Consider the following 22496-nt stretch of genomic DNA (forward strand, 5'->3'; position numbering starts at 1 on the left):
CCCCCCCCCCCCCCCCCTTTTTTAGCTCAGTAATATGAGTAATATGTGCATGAAGATTTGAATCTTTAATTTTTATTCAGGATATTATATCTTAGTTCTTCTATTTTTTTTATTACAATTTTTTTTCATGAGTTATTTATTTATTTATTTAAATAAAAAAGGTTTCTGACAGAAATTGCAATAATGAACTTGACTTCAATTTGTGTTTTCGTAAAAAGATATATTTTGATTTTTTTTTTTCCCCCACTGATCAATTGTTTTTCGTTTAAAGAACTTGTTTACAAAAATAATTTTTAGTCTCTTATTTTCATTTACTGTTTATAATAAATTAAAAATGTAGTAAATTTCAATGAGTTAATGTATTTAAGAAATCGTTTATAGCTATAATTTTTCGGAAAAAGGCTAATAATGTATGAATAACATGTTTCTGTTTGTAGTTTGAAATATGTTTTAGAGACATGATTGTTTTTTGTTTTCATAAATTGAATAGATTGAGCTTGAACACATCATCGCAATGAATTATTGATAATATTTGATATCATGTTGCTCTTGAAACCATTCCTCTTTTATTTTGAAAATATAATTTTATGTAAAGAAAACGATAGCGTTGTCTCTTCTAAGTTCTAACCTACCTTTCTATCTCTTTTATAGCGCAACCTTTTCTCGAATTCAATAAATCCTTTGGATTGGGTGATTGAGAATTTTCAAATTCTTGCCGAATTAGCCAGTAAAAACAAGGAGATTTGAGAGAAAGAGGAGATAAGAATTTGATATGTATGCCATTGGGTGTTTACTGTTTATAACTTATAAGTGAAATCCATGGTTACATAACTCTCTTAGATTCTTCAGGCTTATTTTTGTTGATGGTTCAATGGTTGCTTGTGGGAAGACTGTTGGGAGGGGAGCAGTCCTGATTGTCTTATGTTCCGTAATTTTCCCCCTTGAAGTTTTGCATTGGTGGCTTCTTCCCTTTCGGTCCTTCCTTTCCTACAATTTCCATTTTTCCATCTTGGACACCTTCTGTCTGATTGACAGTCTTTTGATGTCTCATTGATGCTTATTTATGTTTCTACCTGGGGTTAAGATTGTTTATTGACCTTATCCTCTTGAGGCGTTTTCCTGTGGCTCATTTTATCTTTTGTATGGGTCTCGCCTCCTCCATGTTCTCCTTGACCATCAATCTTATTTAGAGATCACCTTGTATTTTTCCAGGGGTCTTAGCAGTGCAACATTTGTAATACGTCTCAGAGAATCTAGAGGGCATGTCCTGTAGGAGTGTCTGCAAGTTCGATTTGAGACAGTATTTTGTAGGCTTTCGGAGTGCATATGATAGAGGTCTTGTTTGGAGGGAGGTGGTGTTGTTTCATCCTCCCTCATAAGCTAGGGGTAGATCTCTAGTGTGTGCCTTATTTTTAAGTCTAATGGAGGGTTTTGGGCATTTGTGATTGTAACTAAGAACAGTGACTATCTTCTCTTTTGTTCTTATTCATTGGACTGATCTTTCTTTTTCTCTCTGGAGTCTTTTATGTAATTTTTGTAGGTAGTTAGCTTTGTATTATGACTCTTTTACCTTTTTTATTATACAATTATTATTTTCCTCTTATGTTGTGTCTTTTATCAGGAGTATTTTTACGATTTCTCCTTATTCCTTTTACACAAGAAAGACATAGATCTTTTAGTCGTTACAGATTTATGTCATACTCTAATGAACAACCGGAAAGATTGATAATACAAGTAAGAGATTGATTACTGTCCAGGGTGGGATTCTTATCGACATAGGAGGGACAGTGATGGAAAAAGAGAATCACAATCTATGCCACGAAAAAAAAGGAAAAACAAAAAATATGAGTATATATATGTAAACACATAGCCTTATTCTGATCCCACTTCACCCACCACACCCACACATATCACTAGCTTTTTCCTGTTAACTCTTTTAATAAAGCATTTGATGTGACCAAGCATTTGAGAATGAGAAAGAGAGAGAGAAGGGGTTGTGTGTGTAGCTTAGCTTCGAGAGAGAGCACTGCACAAACATCTTTCTGCTGTACATGCACTTCTTATCTCACTTGGTATATTTATGGCAGAGGAATGTAAAGGTGGAATCTCTTCCCCTGAACACTTGACATTTCCCACTTTTTAACATTACATCTGTCTAAAATTACAGGTGAGAGATGGAAGAGTAAAAGACGTGACAAGGACCATTGCCTGCAAACGTACTGAGCTTCTCATGTCAATCATTGGTGGGATTTCTTCTGTCTTTAGGGATCATTTCACCATTTTGCTCAACTTATTGATTCTCCCCTTCATAGTGATGCGTGCTTCTCGACCCATATTAGTTATTCTCCACTCACCATCTCTTAACTTTTCATTAAATCCTCCCATCCTTCTAAATATCTCTTTTTCATTTATTATTTTAATATTTTTTTTGGTTGATAAATGCTCGGTTGGGAAATCGAAGCCGTACTAATTTTAGAGAAAGAAATATATATTTTATTTACAAAGAGAAAATAATAAATGTTTTATCCATGATGGTTGGTTGAAGTAATTGGATGTACCAGGCTCTATTCTCTGCTTGATTTGTTTGTCATTATGTAATGAAATTATTTGAATAAGCTTAGTTTCTTTCAAGAAAAAGAAAACCTCACTTATTTGAAAAATTGTTAATAGATTTTTTTTTTCTGTTAAAAATTTATTGCAGGTCTATTTTTTAGGAGTCCCGAATTTTGTACCAGCAGTTCCTGCATGTATGTATGCCCACACACCGTTCAATTATTTTATTCATACATATATATTTTTAAATAATTTTTCTTTGTTCAATAGCATGAAGAGATTCAAACTTCAAACTTCATCTTGATTATAGGTATATATCTTATGTATTGAGATATATTCAAGTTAGCCGTATAACTTTAAAAGTAGCACGATTATATACATATATATTTATTTATTGTGAAGGCTTATAAGATGCAGTGAATTGATAATTAATATGATAAATACTAATAGCCTTCCCAGGACATGGGTAGTGAAGACTTGGTAGGGTTCTAAGCTTACTCTATAAGAATTATTAATTTGAAGTATCAAAAACTTTATAGGATACTTATTTAGACAGAAATCGAGTGGTTCTACCTAATGTTAGCTGGAAAAAGAAACGGTCAAACCGACCTATTAATAGGGAAAACACCCTAATGGACCAAAGGTAATTCAATTAGTTTAATTCCACTATTTAAAAAAGTGATTACATTAACTATATTTCATTTGGTTTTTTTTCTTTCTTTCCAGGGTTTTAAGCAGGGATTTATAACTTTCAATTAAAATGTGACCAAGTTGATCCAATTATCGTTAAGGTATTTATCCTCTGACCGAATTATCATAATTTAGAGTCCCAAAATTTTATGTTGATAAAATATGTTCATTTACTTATGTCTTTTGATGAAATGATGAGCCAAACCCATATTTGTCTCCTGGCTTTAATTAATTAGAATGAGGTTGGAAAATTTGAGCTTCTCTAGCCTAATTTATACATATTTGAATTTAAAACTTTGAATTATAGAAATTAATTCATTTTTTCAAAAAGATATATCCAAATTTAATTCATAAACTCTGAACATCTCTATAATGGTCAGTACTTGAGAATAAAATTTAATGATAAAAAAACTTGTAAGAAACTGTGGTTGGTTTATGTTAATGGTGGCTTCACTCTTGTTTCAATGTCTAGAGTTTCAGTGAAGTCTTTCTTGTAGTGACGTACTCCATCTTCAAGAGATCCTCCCATTAACTGTAACTAAATCCATGACAAAAAAGATCAAATTAAAATTTCAATGTGATTCTTTGTATGTTCAATAGTCCTATTTTTTGAAAATTTCTTAATATATTTTGAAATTTTTCAAAAGTGTCTTCGTTCTTAAATTTTTTTATTTTGTTCTTAAATTTTTTACAACCCAACAGGTTAGATATATAAATTTAGTTTTATATGTTATATATCAATTTTTAAATATGTTGTATAGGTTAATGATTGAGTTGACACTAAATTAAAATGGCTTGTTTTATGTGGTATGAAGATTAGAAATTTCTATTTTAAAGAAGTATGGGATGTCAACCACCAATAAACTAGGTTAGAGTTTAAACTATATATTAATACGACAAGTGTGGGTTAAGGATTTAAATTTTTAATTTCAAACGAATTTTAGATGTCTTTTATCTATTAAGTTAGCCTCGTATTTGATATAAATTGTGATTATATGAATGGTGATTTGAATTTCTAAGGCTGTGAACGAGTAGATACCCTACCTCAACCCTTCTGCCCTACAACTATGTTAGGTGTAACATATTCTTTGATTTGATATTTCTCTCCACCACAGAATATCATTTTCATTTCCTTGGGTGGATAGGTTCATTTTGGAACGATGACAGAAGGAGAGAAATGATTGGCCAAATAGAGTAAACAAAAGTGAAGTGATTCACGTTCTTTTATTACCTTAGGTAGAAATTTCTTAGGAAAAATCGAATTTTAGATTGGAATAGTAAGAGTGATATGATTGTTTCTTTTTTAATTTATGAAAATGGTGGTGCATATATGGCATGGACACTTGGGGAGGGATAAATTCCTTGTCTAGTACGAATGCGAAAAACTTTATATTATTATTATTATTTAGGTGCTTTAGAACAGGACAGATTTTGTCTTAAGCATAAAATGTGTTGGGCAACAATTTTTTTTTTTTTTTTTTTTTTTTTTTGGAGGTGGGCCACGTGGTCGTCTAAGTTTTATGTATTCTCTATAACTGTACATACTTAGTGTCATCAATATTGACTCATTTTATCTCTCATGTCTTTTGAGTTCATTTAGATCAAATGTGTGAATTGTTAGTGTGATTCTAACAACTAGTATAGAGTTGGAAGATACTCACCACGATGATTGAAAATGGAAAATTCAAATATTGGAATTGAGTATATCATGACCATAGAACAGTGGAAGTTCAAGGATCGATAGACCCTTGAGTTGGTCCGATTGACGCTATAAAAAAACGTAGCGTTCAACATCATCAAATACAAGACAACGTCGGATATATTGAAGATGTTGTTAACTATTTACAAAAAAAAAAAAAATCATCGATTATGAACAAGATGTACTCGATGGGTAGATTATTAAATCTAGAAATGGATGAAGATGGGACTCCATCCACAAACGTTTTAGAAAGTTCCTTTGGAACAGTATTTTGTGAAGAAGGACAGAAAAGTTTAGTTTATAGGAAAAAGGAAAAAACATCCAAGTACCAATTTAATAATTCTTTATTTGCCGCCAACTTACTCTGGTAGTAATTTCTGTCATGAGTAATAATGCCAGACAGCTTCTTCATCAAGCTTATATAAGTAAGGAGGATATAAGAAAAGCAATAAAAAGAACTTGATGTGTCTCTTTACATCAAATCTAGATTATTTTATTTTATTTTCTGAAATTCATTGCTATAGCTTGTAGAATCTATTTTAAAATGTTAGTTTTCTCATATATTCTTCATTAAATATGATTTTATTATTAATTTTTTTTATAGATGGAATCGCTCTAAATTATTATTATTATTATTTTATTTTTTTTTAGAAAAAAAAAAAAAAAATCATCTGCAATACCTCCTTATTGTCTTTGATTCTGAAGTATATTACTACATCATCTCTTATCAACATACGAATATATCTTTCAAAAAAAAAGTGTGAATATAAACAAACACTTAACATGACATCTTAACATCATCAACAACATTTCTTTAGAAGTTCTTTGTCTTTTCTTCTAACTTATTTTTATGTGTGACTTGTAACAATAGGCGTGAGATCCCACGTCGGTTGGAGAGTATAAGAAAATATTTCTTATAAGAGTGTAGATATCTCTCCGTAGCAAACGTCTTATAAAACTGTAAGATTGATGACGATACGTAATGGGCTAAAATGGATAATAATGTTAGCGGTGAGCTTGGATTGTTACAAATGGTATTAGAGCCAGACATCGAGTAGTGTGACAGTGAGGACGTTGGGCCCCCAAGTGGGGTGGGATTGTGAAATCTTACCTTAGTTGGAAAGGGAAACGAAATATTTCTTATAAGGGTGTAGAAACCTCTCCTTAGTAGAGGTATTTTAAAACCGTGAAGCTGACAGCATGCGTAACGGGTCAAAACGGATAATATCTACTAGCGGTGGACTTAGTTGTTACAAATATTATCAGAGTCAAGTATTGAGTAGTGTATCAGCGAGGATGCTGGCTCCCAAGAGAGGTAGATTGTGAGATCCCACATCAGTTGGAGAAGGGAACCAAACATTTTCTATACGGGTGTGGAAACTTCTCCAAAAGAGATGCGTTTTAAAACCGTGAGGTTGAGGACAATACGTAACGGTAACGGGTTAAAGTAGACAATACCATTAACCCTTTGTGATTTTATTAGGATGCTCGAGAAGTTCCCTGTTCTTTAATCCTCTTTCCCAAGGCAATCAGGTCCACACATCACATACTTGCATTGTCATCATCTCCTGTTCCCTTTTCCCACAGCTATCCCATCTCCCTTTTCCCTCACTATATAAACTCCCTTCCAACCCTTTCTTAATGGTATACCTCAACCGCCTTTAACCACTCATTTCCTTTCCTCATAAACCTTCATTTTCCCCTCATTCCCACTTCCTGAAATGGAGAAAACACAATTGCGTAGGCAGCTAGCCAACATCAGGCAGTCCCTCTTTGATCAGGTAATGTTCATTAAATCTAAAGGGTTTTTGAAAGTGAATAGTATTAACTTAAAATTTGATTGATTTGGGCATTTTGCAGGGCTTTCTTGATGAACAATTCGTGCAATTGGAGGAACTGCAAGATGATGCTAATCCAAACTTCGTGGAGGAAATTGTTACATTGTATTACAGAGACTCATCCAGGCTGATAGTCAGCATAGAGCAAGCACTGTAAGTTGTTTTTCTTTTGCTGTTCTTCAAATTTCGAACTTCTTTGTTAGTTAATCTTTAAGTTTTTGATAAATGCAGACAGAAGAGCCCTCTGGACTTCAATAAGTTGGATGCTCTTATGCACCAATTCAAAGGAAGTAGCTCAAGGTAACAACAACCCAGTAAATATAGAGGTAAAGAAATCTGTGTGTTGAAGAAAAACATTGATGTTGTTTTGTAATGGGTGCAGTATTGGAGCCAAAAAGGTGAAAGCTGAGTGCACACAGTTGAGGGAATATTGCAGGGCAGGAAGTGGAGAAGGGTAAATATCTGTCATTCATATCCTTTCTTCTTATTCCCCTCGTTATGTTCTGGTTTAATTCACTTCAACGTGGACGGCTCAGATTGATGGAACATCAATTTCATCCCTTCCCCTAATATATCTTTAAAAGCTACGTCCCACCGCTAGTAGATATTGTTCTATTTGAGCTTTCCCTTTCAGGCTTTTCCTCAAAGTTTTAAAACGCATATGCTATGGAGAGTGTCTAGCTCTACTCCAACCCGTACCTTGCATCTAGACTCTTACTCCGACTAGTGTCTCGCAACGGTGAGCTTAGACTGTTACAAATGGTATAAAAGCCGTCATCGAACGATACAAGACATTAGTTAGAGTAGGAGTCTAGGTGCGAGGCACTGGTCAGAGTAGGGTTCTAGGTGCGAGGCACTGGTCGGAATAGAACTAGACCCTCTCCATAATAGATACATTTCAAAACTTCGAGGAAAAATTCAAAAAGAAAAGTACAAAAAAGACAAAATCTAGTTTGGGCGCGTAGAATATCTATATCATTTTCATATTATCAAAGTAGAAAGTAGGATGGGCAGGTTTGAGATTTATGGTTCAGTTTTGCATGCATGCAAGCAATGGAAACCATGACTGTAGGAAGTGAATATTATTATTATTATCATTATTACATGAAGAAAAAGGCACCAACTTTTATGAAACTTGTTGAAGTTGGGTCCGTACTGTTTATCCTTGTTGAGGGTATTAAAACTAAGAAACCCACTACAAACAAGTTAGAGGTTATTTTATTTACCAAAAACGAATGCATTTCCTGTTTATGATTATATGAACCTTTGCAATGAAAAACAGATGCTTAAGGACATTCCAACAACTGAAGAAGGAATATACAACTCTGAGGAAGAAGCTTGAAGCCTACTTTCAGGTTCTTATAGAAATAAAAATAAAAATAAAAATAAAAACTTCGTTTCCTTTTCTTACTTACTTTTGTAAGGTAACGTTTAACGTTTAGCTTTTGTGGTCTAATTCAGCTGGCAAGACAAGCTGGGCCCATTGATTCTGCCTGTCGGCCCAAGTAATCCACACGTGGATGACAAATGGATGACAAGTGGACGACAAAGCTGATGTGGCAAGATGTTATTGGAACTTTTATATGTTTCCTAATGTTATGTAAGCTCCACTTATGGATTGGAGCAGCCTGCCTGTGGGGGCTATGGGCTGCTTTTGTTTTTGGGTGTAGTTCATGAATGCAATTTTAATTCAAGTTTTGGTTCCTGTGTGATCGTTGTTGGGCCTTCTGAATCTGAACTCAACCTACCCATTATCGGCCCAATTATGTACTTTGGGCCTCCTGAATCTGAACTCAACCTACCCATTATCGGCCCAATTATGTACTTTGGGCCTCCTGAATCTGAACTCAACCTACCCATTATCGGCCCAATTATGTACTTTGGGCCTCCTGAATCTGAACTCAACCTACCCATTATCGGCCCAATTATGTACTTTGGGCCTCCTGAATCTGAACTCAACCTACCCATTATCGGCCCAATTATGTACTTTGGGCCTCCTGAATCTGAACTCAACCTACCCATTATCGGCCCAATTATGTACTTTGGGCCTCCTGAATCTGAACTCAACCTACCCATTATCGGCCCAATTATGTACTTTGGGCCCTTTGATTCTGAAATCAACCTACACATTCTCGGCCCAATTATGTACTTTGGGTCTTCTGAATCTGAACTTAACCTACCCATTATCGGCCCAATTAACTATTTTGGGCCTTTTGAATCTGAACTTAACCTACCTATTCTCGGCCCAAATATGTAATTTGGGCCGCCAAATCGCATAAGCCCAACTTTGAAACGAGGTCCGGAGACTAAACTCCATACTTTACTTTTATTTTAATGATTAAATAAATAAATAAGACATCACTAATTTGTTATTTATTCAATTATTCCAGATGGAGCATGGATAAAACTGATTCCCATTTATCGTGAAATAAAAAAGAATAAATAAAAATAAAAATGCGGAGGAAATATTATCAGAAAAGGCGGTGACGTAATAGATAGGTGGGAGAGATCCACGAAGGGCGTCCCCTTCTCCATTGCATTTGCAAACCCGAAGCACTTTCTCGGACCCGCCCACTCTCCCTTTCACTTCCTCCTCCTGGTTCCCACTCCTCTGTGCTTCCTTCTTAACCTGGGTTTCCTTGGTGCGCGAGGTATCTGTCTCTCCGGCCCCATTGAGGTGGTTAATCGCTCTTCGTCTTCTAGGGAATCGGTTTTTCTTTTCGGAGAAGTGTTGGCATTGGCAGAATCGCCTCATCTGTTGCTGCTTTCTGTGTTTGTTTCGTTTCCCTTTGTCTCGAACTTCTAGATTTGTTGATAGGGTTTTGTGGATTTCTTGTTTGGGAGGAGGGTTTTTGATGATTAGTTGGGAAATCTGAGTGAACTTCGACTTAGTGGTATTTTCGCGATTTTCTGTCATTGTGGGTTGTATTTGATCGAGTTTTTTTTGGGGGAGATTTAGCCATGGCTTCTTACAGGCCATATCCTCCACAATCGTCTTTCGGTCCTTCACCGGGTCAAAACCCGATTCCGCCTCCACCAGCACCACCGGCGGCTTCCGTTCCTACGCAACAGCGAGGGAGTAGTCAGTATAATCAGAATTGGGGTGGTTATGGTGGTGATGGGTCCGTGCCTCCTCCTGCTTCATCTTCATCGTATCCCCAAAATTACAACCAAGTTCATCAAAGTTCTAATTACCACCAGCAACATTATGGTCCACCGAGAAGCCAACAGCCTCCACCTCCTCCTCCTCCTCACCAGTCGTATCCTTATGCACCACAGCCGCCGCCGCCTCCGCCGCCCGATTCTTCCTATCCACCGCCTCCACCCCCGCCAGCGTCTTCGCAACCTTCTCAACATTACTTCCCCCCTTCACAATATCCCCAGGGTAATCAAAATCAGCAGTCAATCCAGCCACCACCACCTCCACCCTCATCTCCACCCCCGAGCTCCTCAATCCCGCCGCCTCCACCCCCAAATTCTCCACCACCTCCATCAGCGCCTCAGCCAAAAACAGAGGGTTCAAGCGTGGGAGCACACGAGCGTGATAAAGGGGTTACAAAAGATCCCTCATATGGCAGGCGTGAACGTGAAAATTCAAATCATGATAAACACCAGAGGCACTCTGGTCCTCCAATGCCTCCGAAGAAATCAAACGGTCCTTCAGGGAGAATAGAGACTGATGATGAGAAAAGACAGAGGAAGAAGAGAGAGTTCGAAAAACAAAGGCAAGATGAAAGGCATAGACATCATCTAAAAGAATCCCAAAACACTATTCTGCAAAAGACTCAAATGTTATCTACTGGGAAGGGGCATGGATCAATTGTGGGGTCCCGAATGGGGGAAAGGAAGGCCACTCCATTTCTTAGTGGTGAGAGGATAGAAAATAGGTTGAAGAAGCCAACAACATTTTTGTGCAAGTTGAAGTGAGTATGTAAATATTTTCGTTGTTATTATCTGGTTTCAATTCAGTACCATTTTGGCTATAATTATTGACATCTACTAAGAGTTCCTAGGATGAGTGAATGAGCGGAATGCTCAGTTTCCGTTAATTCTTTGTAGTTATTATTATCATTGTCGCACTCTTTTCTTGTGGATGCTTCATTAATTTTTGTTCTCTTATGGATAATGATATTGTACTTTGACGTCCATGCATTTCAAAGATTCCGGAACGAGCTTCCAGATACAAGTGCTCAGCCAAAACTCATGTCGCTGCGGAAAGAGAAGGATCAGTATGTATTCTTTTCTTTTGCCTCCAAACTTTGAATAGAAGTACAGCTTTTGGTTTACTGATATGTGGGGTATGTTTCCATTTATGTTGTGTTCTCCCTTTCAATCTTGCCCCTCACTTTGCTGGTAAATCTATTATGTGGTCTGAAGAATTTAGAATTATTTGGTTTAGCACAAAAATTATCCTTGTTGTGATATTGAGCAAAAAATGAAATAGTAGAAATTGAGTGAAATGTCTGTGCAAGGCATAAGGGAAATTGAGCAAGGTCAATAAGTGCACCTTTATTGTGATATTGAAAACTCAAAAAGCTAAAATTTGAGGTATTCGCTTATTAATGTTCACCTAGATATATAATCTTACTTGAACAGGATATTCCAGGTTTGTTCAGTGGTGTACTTGAGTTCTAAAAGTTCCATCACAAGAAGCTGGGTTGGCACTTTGTTCCTTTATCCTATGTTGGAAAAAATGTAGTTTAGAATCATGTGATGGTTTAGCTCTCAGATTTATTCTTCTATGCAAAGCATTATTTGAAAGACATAAGGTCAGATGTGTATTAACATTTAAGTCTCGCCGGTGACTTTTTGTGTGAAAAATAGGTTGGGCTTCCACTGTGTTTGGGTTGTATTGGTTGTTTCCACTTACAATTATTGAATTTCTTGTCTTTCGATGCTTCCTATCTTTTATTACCTTGCAAATAGGTTTGACTTAGTAATATGAGGTGGCATCTTCTATTTTTTGGGATGTTGCAGCTATACAAGATATACAATCACTTCACTAGAGAAAACGTACAAACCTCAGCTTTATGTAGAGCCAGATCTTGGAATACCTCTGGATTTGCTTGACCTCAGTGTATACAAGTATGGACCATATAAATACTTTCTTTAAAATGTTACTATTACGTGTGTGCCATTCTTCTAACTTTTCTCCATGTATGTTTAATAGCCCTCCTAGTGTTAGAATACCCCTTGCTCCTGAAGATGAGGAATTATTACGTGATGATGTATTGAAAACTCCGGTTAAAAAGGATGGTGGTATAAAAAGAAAAGAACGTCCTACTGATAAAGGTGTTGCCTGGCTTGTTAAAACACAGTACATCTCTCCTCTTAGCATAGAATCCACGAAACAGGTATTGATACCAAGGTTCTTTCATACAAATAATTTTTATGTAGTAGTGTCTATGCTAACAAGTATTGCATCTGCAGTCTTTAACTGAAAAGCAAGCCAAAGAACTGCGAGAAATGAAGGGAGGGCGCAATATTCTCGAGAACCTCAATAATAGGTTTGTCTTTTAACATCAAGAGATTTTTTTAAAAGAATATGCCAAAGTTGTATTTCTTGTGATCATATTCTTTACTGAATGACTTATGTTTTCCAGGGAAAGGAAAATTAAGGAAATTGATGCATCATTCGAGGCATGCAAGTCACGCCCTGTTCATGCAACTAATAAGAATTTATATCCTGTGGAAGTTTTGCCTCTTCTACCCGATTTTGATAGGTATGAAATAATTCAATCCATGATTGTGAATTTGGTGACTAAAATAATATATTTATCATAGTCCATTTGAGCTAGAATTTTGTGTTAACTTCTCTGCTAGGCTATGACACAATGTTATGATCTAGATGGAAATTAGTTGTTGGCCCTGGATGTTTTTGTGTATGCTCTTGATTTACTTTTCAAGAAATCTTGATTGCTAGCAACTATTCCATCTCTGATACCGGTCTTACAGCATCTTAGCATCTTATATGTATCGGCACTTTGTGATTTTTACAATAGTAAGATTTGTACCAATTGGAGGAAGTTTGCCTTATATCTCATTCGTTCTTATAAAAAAATATATTGTTATTGCATCAGGTATGATGATCCATTTGTTGTGGTTGCATTTGACAATGCTCCCACAGCTGATTCAGAGACTTTTAACAAGTTAGATCAATCCATTCGTGATGCACATGAATCACAGGTCAGTTCTGGAGGATATTGATACTTCAAATTAACACATTAATTTTATCGATTTTTCTTATTATAAAAATATTATTGGTTTTAGTTTTGATTGTTTTATCTTTTTTCATGTTGAAATTCATTTCAGATTTTTGCTCATCTGAGGGAAGGGTTTATGTGGCGTAATATTGTTTGTCAGATATTTCTAATTCTGGCAAGGATTTTTGTGGATTAGATTGGGTGGGTTGGGAATTATTTTGGACCTAATCCAGATGTTCAGGTTGGAAATTGGCCTATGAGCATTGTTGGTAATGACTTTGAGTTAGAATTCATAATAGGAAATGTCTATGAGAATTGCAATAAGAGAGTAATGACTTTGAGTTGGTTCAATAAAAAATACGAGGTGAGCTATAACTCAATTAATATATATAATTGCAATTTTACTAAGTTTATTGCTCATTTAAATTAGTTCTAATTAGGTTGATTGAATTTGAGTCTTCTGACTTCTTTGAGAACTCCTAAATCTTTAGTATCATACCAATGATAAGTTTGCCTTGTGATCAGTTAATAAAGCTTTTGTATTTGGTGCTGAACATTTTGTTGGATAAGAAAAATGTGCATTCCGAAGACGAAAAACAACTATTTGTTGCTGAAATTACGTTATTAACCTTCATTACAAAATAGTTAGTTCTAACCCCACTTGTTGGTCCCTTCCAGGCGATAATGAAGAGCTACATGGCAACAGGCTCAGATCCTTCAAAACCTGAGAAATTTCTTGCTTACATGGTTCCTTCTCCAGATGAGGTTAGTCAATGTATTATATATTTTAATATTATTATTATTTGCAATTGGAACTATAGTTTTCTGTTTCTCTTATCTTGCCCAAAGCCAAAACCAAATGAACAAATACAGCTTAACACCACCTTCACTTTGTGTTTACGTTCCTTTTTGTTAAGAACCTCGCGAGTTTACCTTTCTTTTTATCATTAAAAGACTCTCTTTCTCTCTCTCTCTCTCACACACACACACACATTCTCCCATGTGAAGCAAAATCAATGAACAAATATTACTCCTATGTGAAGCAAGTTCATGTTATCATCTTGTTTTGATTCAGCTGTCGAAGGATATTTACGATGAACAAGAAGATGTCTCGTATTCCTGGGTTCGTGAGTACCACTGGGATGTAAGTGCAGGGGTTTTTACTTGGTGTGCAACATTTAGTTAGAATTTTGAATGCACCCTAGGTGAGTTTTCTGATGACACTTGTGACAGGTACGAGGTGACAACGTGGATGACCCCACTACATATCTCGTTTCATTTGATGATGCAGAAGCTCGTTATGTGGTATTCATTTATCCTTCATCTCTTTATAATTAATTAGAAGTCTCGTACGTATTGAAGGCTTGTTCTTGTTCTTGGTTTAGATATTTACACAAATCTGTTTAATTTCAATTGTAGCCACTTCCTACAAAGCTCGTTCTTAGAAAAAAGAGGGCTAAAGAAGGGAGATCAAGTGATGAGGTTGAACATTTTCCTGCACCTGCAAGAGTGACTGTAAGGAGAAGACCAACTGTAGCTACTTTGGAAGTGAAGGATCCAGGGGTATATACAGTTTATGAACTTCAATTAGTACACCCACGTTTATGGTTGTTAGTTACCGATTTTAACTCGTGGTGCTTTCAGGTTTACTCTAATTTGAAAAGAGGGTCAGATATCGAAGATGGTCTTGGGAGATCACACAAACATGATAGACACCAAGACATGGATCAATACAGTGGAGCTGAAGATGACATGTCCGATTGATTAGTTCTTTGGTACAATCGATTAAATTGGCTTCCCATAGATTATCTGCCTAATGCAAATGCGAGTATCTGGCAGGAACTCGCCCAAATTTTTTTATACCACCAGATGTTTATGATGCTTTGTTGAGTGTGTACGTTACATATCTATTGCTACGATAATTCAAGTACTTGTATGCATTCTTGAATATTTCTTAATTTAATATGTACAGTTCTCCCCGGCACAGCAGGAAAAATGAATTCTGATAGATGCATAACATTATATACTCCTGTTTTCTGGAAAATTTTGATGTAATGATCCTAAAATGATTCGCATAACATTATATACTCCTGTTTTCTGGAAAATTTTGATGTAATGATCCTAAAATGATTCTTGGATAATAAAAACTGCATTACTTTAGTGGATCATAAATGTCCATAATCTGTTCGTTGCCATATTATCTCTACCTACGACAGCAAAATAACAAGATTGCTTGTGCATCTTTTTCCTCATAAACTCGAACTATGATGATTATCTGTACAGGAAAATCCTAGCCGAAGTTCTTGTTCAAAGACATACATGTAGCCTATACTCATCTTTTTTTCTTCCCTACAGCTCTTTTTTTCTAGACAGAATGTGAACACGTTGATTATATGTAAAAGCATAAAATATGCACTAGATTTGGCGACTTCAAATGTGTTCAGCTGCCAACATTGCTTGCCAAGTCTCTTACAGGTCCACCAGCTGTATGATACGGCAGGAAAATTGCTCGCAATGGACTATCAGAAATTAAGACTTCTTGATGCAATTGATGCCCTGTTGGTGAAATTATAACATGAATTAAGCACAAGTTAATACCTTCGACACGTACTAATAAAATGTTATGGAATAATAGATGCATCACGCAGCACTGACCATGCTTGCCGGCATCGAACAGCTTCTTGTCGAACAGCTCTCTTTGGATCATCAAGAGCTTTCGATATTGCATGCAGTACCTGAAAACAGCATAAGCATAATAAGCAGAATAGAAAGCACAAACCGAGATCATTGATTGCAAGGAATAATCCTCGGCTACCTGCATTCTCATGGGGTATATCCTTGCATGGGGTAGCTCAGATACCGCGACAAGGCACTGAATAGCAGTTTCTCGTACAAGCTGGAAAATGCATATCCTTGAGGCTTTAGAATAATAGTGTAATATCCCAACATCATACCCATTACCAAAAAAATTATCATCCTTTGAATTTGATGATAGGGAATGGCAACACAACTTGCTAGTTTTTTTTGGGTTGTCCAATAAAATGCCGTTAAATGTTTAAAACTGAGAAAGTTCATGTGAGATCTCATATCGGTTGTGGAGGAGAACAAAACATTCTTTACAAGGGTGTAGAAACCTCTCCCTAGTAGACACGTTTTAAAAACCTTGAGGGAAAGCCCAAAGAAGACAATATCTGCTAACGGTAGACTTCGGCTGTTACAGTTCTGGATCATGCAAGGAAATCTAGATGATATAAATCACTAAATCATATCTACTTAGCCCCAAGGAACTGTATGAATGTTGAGATATCACACAACTGGGAAGAGAACGGTAAATGTGAAAGCAAGAGCAGATAGTGGAAACAGTTGCCTTACTCGAAGTGATTCATAGAGGACAAATAAAAGGAGAATATCAGCAATGGAACAAGTCACAACGACTGCATTGCAATAGACAATAAAATAACGATCAAGAAAAGGACTTCATACCATCATATGAGGAAAGGCAGTCAGTCCAGCAAGGCAATCAACAATTTTATGTGCATTCTCTGTGACAACTTCTTGTCCTGCAGTATTGATTAGCAAATACTCTTATAACTGGATCAAATAATTTGTTTTGTTAGGCACAAAGGCATTGACAGAGTAGTTGTTTCTTTAGATCCACGAGTTCCCAAAAAGTAAGACCCACTCATGAGAACCTGAGAACTCCTAGTTATCTCACCAATGTTTTGGCTCTAACTCCTCATCTCTCCTTACCTTTCAACCGAACTTTCCCCTTGCACTGACAGTCAATCCTGGAAGCTTGGTAACTGAACTTGCCATAAGGAGATTCAAGGGCTCCTCTTACTCTCCAGTCTCAGTCCTCGGGAACACCAAAATTCACAGCCCAAAAAGTACCCCCGGACAGCCTCACTACTTCCACACCCTCGAGTTCCTTTTTCTTCTTCTTGCACCCTTTAGTTAGTTACATCATTTAGTTATAAATGGGACCTAATACTCTGTCACCACTCCCTTGACTTATTTCCTCCATTACATACGATTCATATCACATTCAATCCAAACGTCTCATGCGTTGCCCATTTACACATTCTCTATCAGGAAAAGAAGGTAATGCCCAATAAACGCTAGAAAATGAAATTGCGAGCTAATGAGTACTAGTCTCAAATTCAAAGCCAACATGTTAACATGCAAAAGAGAATAAAAATTACGCAATAATGAAAAAGAAACATTTAATCATGGAAATAGATCAAAATCTTACCATTTTTATCCATCAATATCCCAGATAAAACAAGAAGAAGGCTATACACCACGTCCTTATTTATGATGTTCACACTTAATGCTAACAGCCCATCCAAAAGCATAGGAATAAGCTGCAAAAATTAATGTGATACTTTAATAAACTTTTTGGGCTTCATCTTGAAAAAAGAAACCTGAGCTGCAACAATGGTACAAATAAATCCAGAAACTACACTTTGTTTACATTTAAGCTAACCTTCTTCGCATCACTCAATATAGCAGTGAGTGGAGTATCAGATATGACATGTGCAAATGCCTCGTACAACATATATCTGAAATACGAAGCGGCATATCAGGACATGGCTACCATAAATTTCTCGTAGACAAGCACCAGACAGGGTTAAGAGCATGGTTATAGTAAATGCTTCAAACAGGTATTTTCAAGCACATTTCTAACTCATTAACAAACAACCGAGTCCGAGTTGAAGCGCAATTCAACTTTCATGAACACACTCAAGTGAACGGATCCAGTAGGAATAAGCTAAACTGCATAATGACGATTCATGTAGCATTTATTAAGATGTTTACTATGTCCTGACAGTAAATCTGTATAAATTGTCTCTAAAGAGGATACTACATGGTACGAATATTATAATGATCATAAACTCATATATTGCAATCAGTTTGACGGATCTTGCTATGTGATTCACATAATGATAAACCAAACAACCTTTGCGACAAAATCGCAGGTTTTCCAAATCATCTGTTAGAGATGTAACAATAAAGAGACAAAAATATGCTTTTGAGTTGTCACATTGCAATGTTAAATAATGTAATAGTATTATGAAGGATGACAGAATTGAAAAGAAAACTTTAGCATGGTTGAGTTTGTTTCAGAACAACGCAGGTCTGTTAGATTAGACATTAATTATTTACATTATCATCCAGTTACATTCTTCATAGTCTGGACATTGCTAGAACAGACAAAAAAAGAACTCATGCAATATGCTCGTTAAAAGAAAACTTAATTTCTCAATAGGATAAAAGATAAACACCTACCTGGAAAGTGACTCATCAGATTTGCTTACTAGAGACTGGAAAATAGGCATCATGGTAGAGAAAAAACGCTGCTTATAAAGTGGTCGTAGTATCGCATGGAATTTGCGGTTCAAACATGCTTCAGAATCACTCATAAGAATGTGAAATGCATCTGCTGCACAATTCATGACCGCAAAGTCTAAGTTTGTCTCGCAATCTTTTTCCAGTATAACCTTCTGCAAGGGTGAGGCATCTGTTCTACTTTTTGATACTAAGCACTGCAAGAAAACCATGGTAACATCTCGGACCTTTTCATGACCAAAAAGAAGCAAACCTTTTCCAATCCATGATAATCCAACCACAACATGAACTGGAAGCAAAGAGCCTTTTTCAATGCTGGAGCATAAATCTGTGAGCAGCATTTCACTGCCATCACGAGTACTTCCATTATGGAAACACCTAAATTTTGTGTTGAAAATAATGTCAATAGCTTCTTCCAAAGAAACATAATTTGAGACTTCTACTTTATCAAACTTCAGACTCAATTTATTGATCATAGAACCTAGTGCCTGTGCAGCTGGTATACAGCCCCTGGTGATGGATAACATAAGCAAACGCATTACTGATCTCACATCAGGAACATGTATTTGTGGACGAAGTGCTATAATGACTGATGCAAATAATGAAAGGATCCATTCATCTCTGGAAAGAGGACTATCTTTCTGCTGCAGAAGTTGTAAGCCCTCCATCTGAACTGGTATTGTTGTAGATAATGCTACTTTCGAAGGAGAAAAACTGCTTGTTAACAATACATTGAATGCTTTTTGGATTATAATGTTCTGGCTCTCTTTCGAACAACTTCGAACAGAGAGTTTCAATGCCATCATGGTAGCATCTAGAAGTGCCTGGATTCATTAAAAAGAAAAAACAAGGCTACTACTTCAGTAATAAGCTTACAACGGGGAACAGAAGCTAATTGGAATACTACATGCAATTGGGAATACGACATGCAATCAATTGATAACTAATAGAACAGGGAACAGAAGCTTTACTCACTTTATCCATCGATGTGCTAAAAACTAAACATTTTTCAATTTGATCCCAAATGTTAAATGTAATGCGCAATATGACTTCCTCAAAATCTCCAGCCTCATCAAACCTACACGATCATGAAAAATTGTAAGCATCACATTTGCAACAGGAAAACAGGAGAGGAAAAAATAAAAGGAAAAAGAAGGAACAAACGGCAAACCAAAAGAGAATCTAGATGCATATCACATCACCATAACTATAATACAGAAAGACAACCTGAAAACATGGCTGTATACGCCTTGATAGTAGAGAAACACAGGAAAGAACAGAAATAAAATTCAAGAATTTTTCCACAAAAAGGATGTACAAGAATATAATAGAATCATATACCATGGAAGAATTTTGGTCGAGTAGCAATCCAACAGGGACAATAGAATCTCGACTGACTTTGAATTGCCATTGCTCTAAATAAATAGAATGTGCAAAAGTCCATTAGAAAAAGAAAAATTGCAGTAATTATGTCAGACTTGATGTAATAATAATGGGCAACCACACCATGAAAAACAACAAAAAAGAGAGCTCTGACATTCCTTGAAAATCCAATAATTTCTTCCTCTGTACATTATTATTGTTATTATTATCCATTCAAAGAGAGGAAAAACCAGACATGAATAACTTCAAAATAAGAAATGCTGTCAAAGAACAGTTAGAAATTATCGTCTGATGGAGTTTTTTTTTTTCTCTGATATATTGCTATTGTTTCATCCAGAGAAGTGAACACATTAAGTATGTATAATATTAAAGAGCAGTCAGAAATTATCTTCTGTTGGACATTTTCTCAGATATGTCGCTTTTTTCATCAAGAGAAGTGAAAACATAGCCTATCAGGAAGAAACAAATGAAAAGCCATAAAAAAAATTACTTAAGCAAGAAAAAAGGACCACTCGTCAATTGGATTTCTTCTTCTGATACATTGCATTTGGATAAAAGGAGTGAGAATTGGAGGGTGGGCGGGGGTGGATATATCATATTAAAGGAAAACCAAAAATGTAAGAAAAAAAAAAAGGTCAGTTAAAATGGGAACATTGAATGACGCATATGAGAAATATCTAGCATAAAATAAAGATTATTAATCTTTTAACACATACATAAACCTCAGTTAAATGGAAGGACGTTGCCTCTTCGATCCCCTGAACAATTTTCAGCATATAACTTCGCCCAGATCTACCAATGTCAGAAGCCATTTTAAGTTTAAGTGTCAGTGGCAAGGCCTCGTCATGAAGAGAGAACATTGGTGCAATCTTTTCAACAACAACATGCATGTAACTTTGCCATTCCACGGACCCATGATATCTGTCGACAAATGAGCCAATATGCTGTAATGCCTTCAAGGCATGATTCCACAACGATCCACATTTGAGGTTCATGGTTATAAATGACATGAGACCCAACAAAATTTCCTCAAATACGACACTTGATACAGGTGAAGAACCTACAGGGAATGTGGCCAGATTCCGCAAGCCCTTTACTGCAAAGGATTTCAAATTTCAGCCACAGCTTATTTTCTAATTAATCAATCTTAGATTTAAACCACTCAAACATATGCGCAATAGTAAGTAAGAGAATGGAAGAGATCAATAATAAATCTGTTTGGGAGAGATATAACTGGAAAATTGAAAAGATCGAGAACTGCAGTAATCGCAGCTCCTATGGGGAATTGAAAATCATTCAATTTCTTCAATATAAACATAATGAGAAATAAATGAGTAAATCCTTGAGCCTAAATTTGTAGATAAGTCGTTAACTTGTTGATTGATTAAAGAGGTGAGACAAGTCATATGTACGTATGCTTATATTACACAGACACGCCCCATTTTAAAAACAAAGGTACTCAACACTGCATCCGGATACTGGCATAGAACAGAGAATTTTAAGTTAGAAAACATCATTCAAGGGAAACACGTCAAAAGAAGATACCTGCACAATAGAATTCAGCATCATGCAGATTTTTCTTAGGAATTCCTGGAAAGGTAGAATTGAGGAGCTGAACCAATGAACGCGAAAAAGTTTGAAGCATGTTGTATGATTTCTCTTTAACAGAGCATGTTTGTTCATCACAGCTTGCATACAGATCTCTGCATGCTGCAAGTAGTTCGATGCAGAGATAAAGGGCTCCAAAGTTAAAATTCCTTGAGGGAGAAATTTTACAATTATCAGACTGGTCCACTGAAATCCCCACGAAATCCAGCAAACGAAGGAAGAAACTTTCAAACACATGGTTGCAGGAAGCAACAGATGCATTTGCTGACTTGTAAAGGATATGGCCAACTGCATTTAGTCTCTGCCTGCTTTGCAGAGGGAGGTCGTTGTAACATGTATAAATATTTAGGATGTTAAATATTTCCTTTATATCTTCATCATTGATAATTAATCTTAAAAATGATCCATTACTCTTCACAACCATCTTCTGCAGGAGTCTTAGAGCTTCTATTATCATTTCATTCCCTTGAAAGCTAGGACTATCCAATGATTCTAAGTTAAAGGACAAAGAAGGTTGTTCTATTGATGTAAATATAATCTCCTTTACTGAAGACCAGACAGCTTCACTATGCTTTTCCATTCTATCTGCCCCATATTTTACGGTGCAATCACTCAGATACTTCAAAGAATCAATCTGCAATCATGTAAGTTACTATTCAACCGCTTGGGCAATCAAAAGAAGTGAATCCTAAATAATAAGCAATTACAAAATCAAGTAAATAGAGAAATTCAGACACACCTTTGCTAGTGGCAATGACGATGAAAGTTTCTCAAGAAGCAAAGGAATTGCAAATGGCTCAAAGAGGGGGTTTGATGAGAAGGCCATCTGCGCAATAATATTACAAGTGCAATCATGTTGAATAATGTGCAAGAAATGATTATGCATATGGTGCAGAACTCAACGTGCAGTGTTTAGAAAAATTAATGATGGGTGAAGGTAATTTAATTAATGCCAATCAGGGCACCGATAAATTTATATCTGAGCTAAAACGTAAAAAGATGAGAAAACATAAATATATTGAGCATAATCATGGCTGTATGGAGTTATGATTGCAACTCAATGTAACAAGATCAAGAACTAGGAGGTTAAAACTGTTTGTACAAACATCAAGAATATTAGAATAGAGAAAAATGGATCAATGCTCTTTTTTATTGGGGGGGGGGGGGGGGGGG

At 36.0% G+C, this 22496-nt stretch overlaps 3 protein-coding genes across 6 annotated transcripts in view; 2 read left to right on the forward strand and 1 right to left on the reverse strand.

Annotated features, from left to right (window-relative positions):
- LOC111488738 (histidine-containing phosphotransfer protein 4) overlaps positions 1 to 8490 on the forward strand; it is a 12966-nt gene extending 4476 nt beyond the window's left edge. The window contains exons 6-14 of one of the 2 annotated variants that reach the window (XM_023136664.1): positions 1213 to 2243; positions 2702 to 2747; positions 3280 to 3344; positions 6426 to 6723; positions 6803 to 6933; positions 7012 to 7080; positions 7163 to 7234; positions 8063 to 8135; positions 8242 to 8490. In XM_023136664.1, the coding sequence (XP_022992432.1) occupies positions 6664 to 6723; positions 6803 to 6933; positions 7012 to 7080; positions 7163 to 7234; positions 8063 to 8135; positions 8242 to 8289 (453 nt within the window). In that variant the 5' untranslated portion in view covers positions 1213 to 2243; positions 2702 to 2747; positions 3280 to 3344; positions 6426 to 6663 and the 3' untranslated portion in view covers positions 8290 to 8490. Of the gene's footprint in view, positions 1 to 1212; positions 2244 to 2701; positions 2748 to 3279; positions 3345 to 4388; positions 4745 to 6425; positions 6724 to 6802; positions 6934 to 7011; positions 7081 to 7162; positions 7235 to 8062; positions 8136 to 8241 lie in introns of those variants that run through there. The other variant, XR_002719246.1, reaches the window with a different exon arrangement.
- A 755-nt stretch (positions 8491 to 9245) lies between these two features.
- LOC111488581 (protein PAF1 homolog) lies at positions 9246 to 14989 on the forward strand. Its single transcript, XM_023136404.1, has 12 exons — positions 9246 to 10703; positions 10941 to 11009; positions 11758 to 11865; positions 11951 to 12134; positions 12211 to 12287; positions 12384 to 12503; positions 12861 to 12966; positions 13662 to 13748; positions 14059 to 14127; positions 14217 to 14288; positions 14403 to 14546; positions 14628 to 14989. The coding sequence occupies exons 1-12, from the start codon at positions 9742 to 9744 to the stop codon at positions 14745 to 14747; spliced, it is 2118 nt and encodes a 705-aa protein (XP_022992172.1). The 5' UTR covers positions 9246 to 9741; the 3' UTR covers positions 14748 to 14989.
- A 127-nt stretch (positions 14990 to 15116) lies between these two features.
- Positions 15117 to 22496, reverse strand: part of LOC111488523 (MMS19 nucleotide excision repair protein homolog) — a 17543-nt gene continuing 10163 nt past the window's right edge. For 2 of the 3 annotated variants that reach the window (XM_023136294.1, XM_023136296.1), the window contains exons 9-20: positions 22063 to 22149; positions 21261 to 21957; positions 20432 to 20811; positions 19674 to 19747; positions 19308 to 19410; positions 18273 to 19156; positions 17458 to 17545; positions 17236 to 17347; positions 16467 to 16543; positions 15799 to 15879; positions 15639 to 15718; positions 15117 to 15539 (exon numbers count right to left, since the gene is read on the reverse strand). In XM_023136294.1, coding sequence (XP_022992062.1) covers positions 15506 to 15539; positions 15639 to 15718; positions 15799 to 15879; positions 16467 to 16543; positions 17236 to 17347; positions 17458 to 17545; positions 18273 to 19156; positions 19308 to 19410; positions 19674 to 19747; positions 20432 to 20811; positions 21261 to 21957; positions 22063 to 22149 — 2697 coding nt within the window. In that variant the 3' untranslated portion in view covers positions 15117 to 15505. The remainder of the gene's footprint in view (positions 15540 to 15638; positions 15719 to 15798; positions 15880 to 16466; positions 16544 to 17235; positions 17348 to 17457; positions 17546 to 18272; positions 19157 to 19307; positions 19411 to 19673; positions 19748 to 20431; positions 20812 to 21260; positions 21958 to 22062; positions 22150 to 22496) is intronic. The other variant, XM_023136295.1, reaches the window with a different exon arrangement.

This window comes from Cucurbita maxima, unplaced genomic scaffold (genome assembly GCF_002738345.1).
Source record: "Cucurbita maxima cultivar Rimu unplaced genomic scaffold, Cmax_1.0 Cma_Scf00013, whole genome shotgun sequence".
Classification (NCBI taxonomy): Eukaryota; Viridiplantae; Streptophyta; class Magnoliopsida; order Cucurbitales; family Cucurbitaceae; genus Cucurbita; species Cucurbita maxima.

What these genes read in the sequence shown, in the direction of transcription:
- LOC111488581 (XM_023136404.1), top strand. Translation starts at nt 9,742, where the DNA reads ATGGCTTCTTACAGGCCATATCCTCCACAATCGTCTTTCGGTCCTTCA. An exon ending in CTGCGGAAAGAGAAGGATCA is followed by an intron (nt 11,010 to 11,757) that starts GTATGTATTCTT and finishes GGGATGTTGCAG; the next exon opens with CTATACAAGATATACAATCA. An exon ending in GCATAGAATCCACGAAACAG is followed by an intron (nt 12,135 to 12,210) that starts GTATTGATACCA and finishes TTGCATCTGCAG; the next exon opens with TCTTTAACTGAAAAGCAAGC.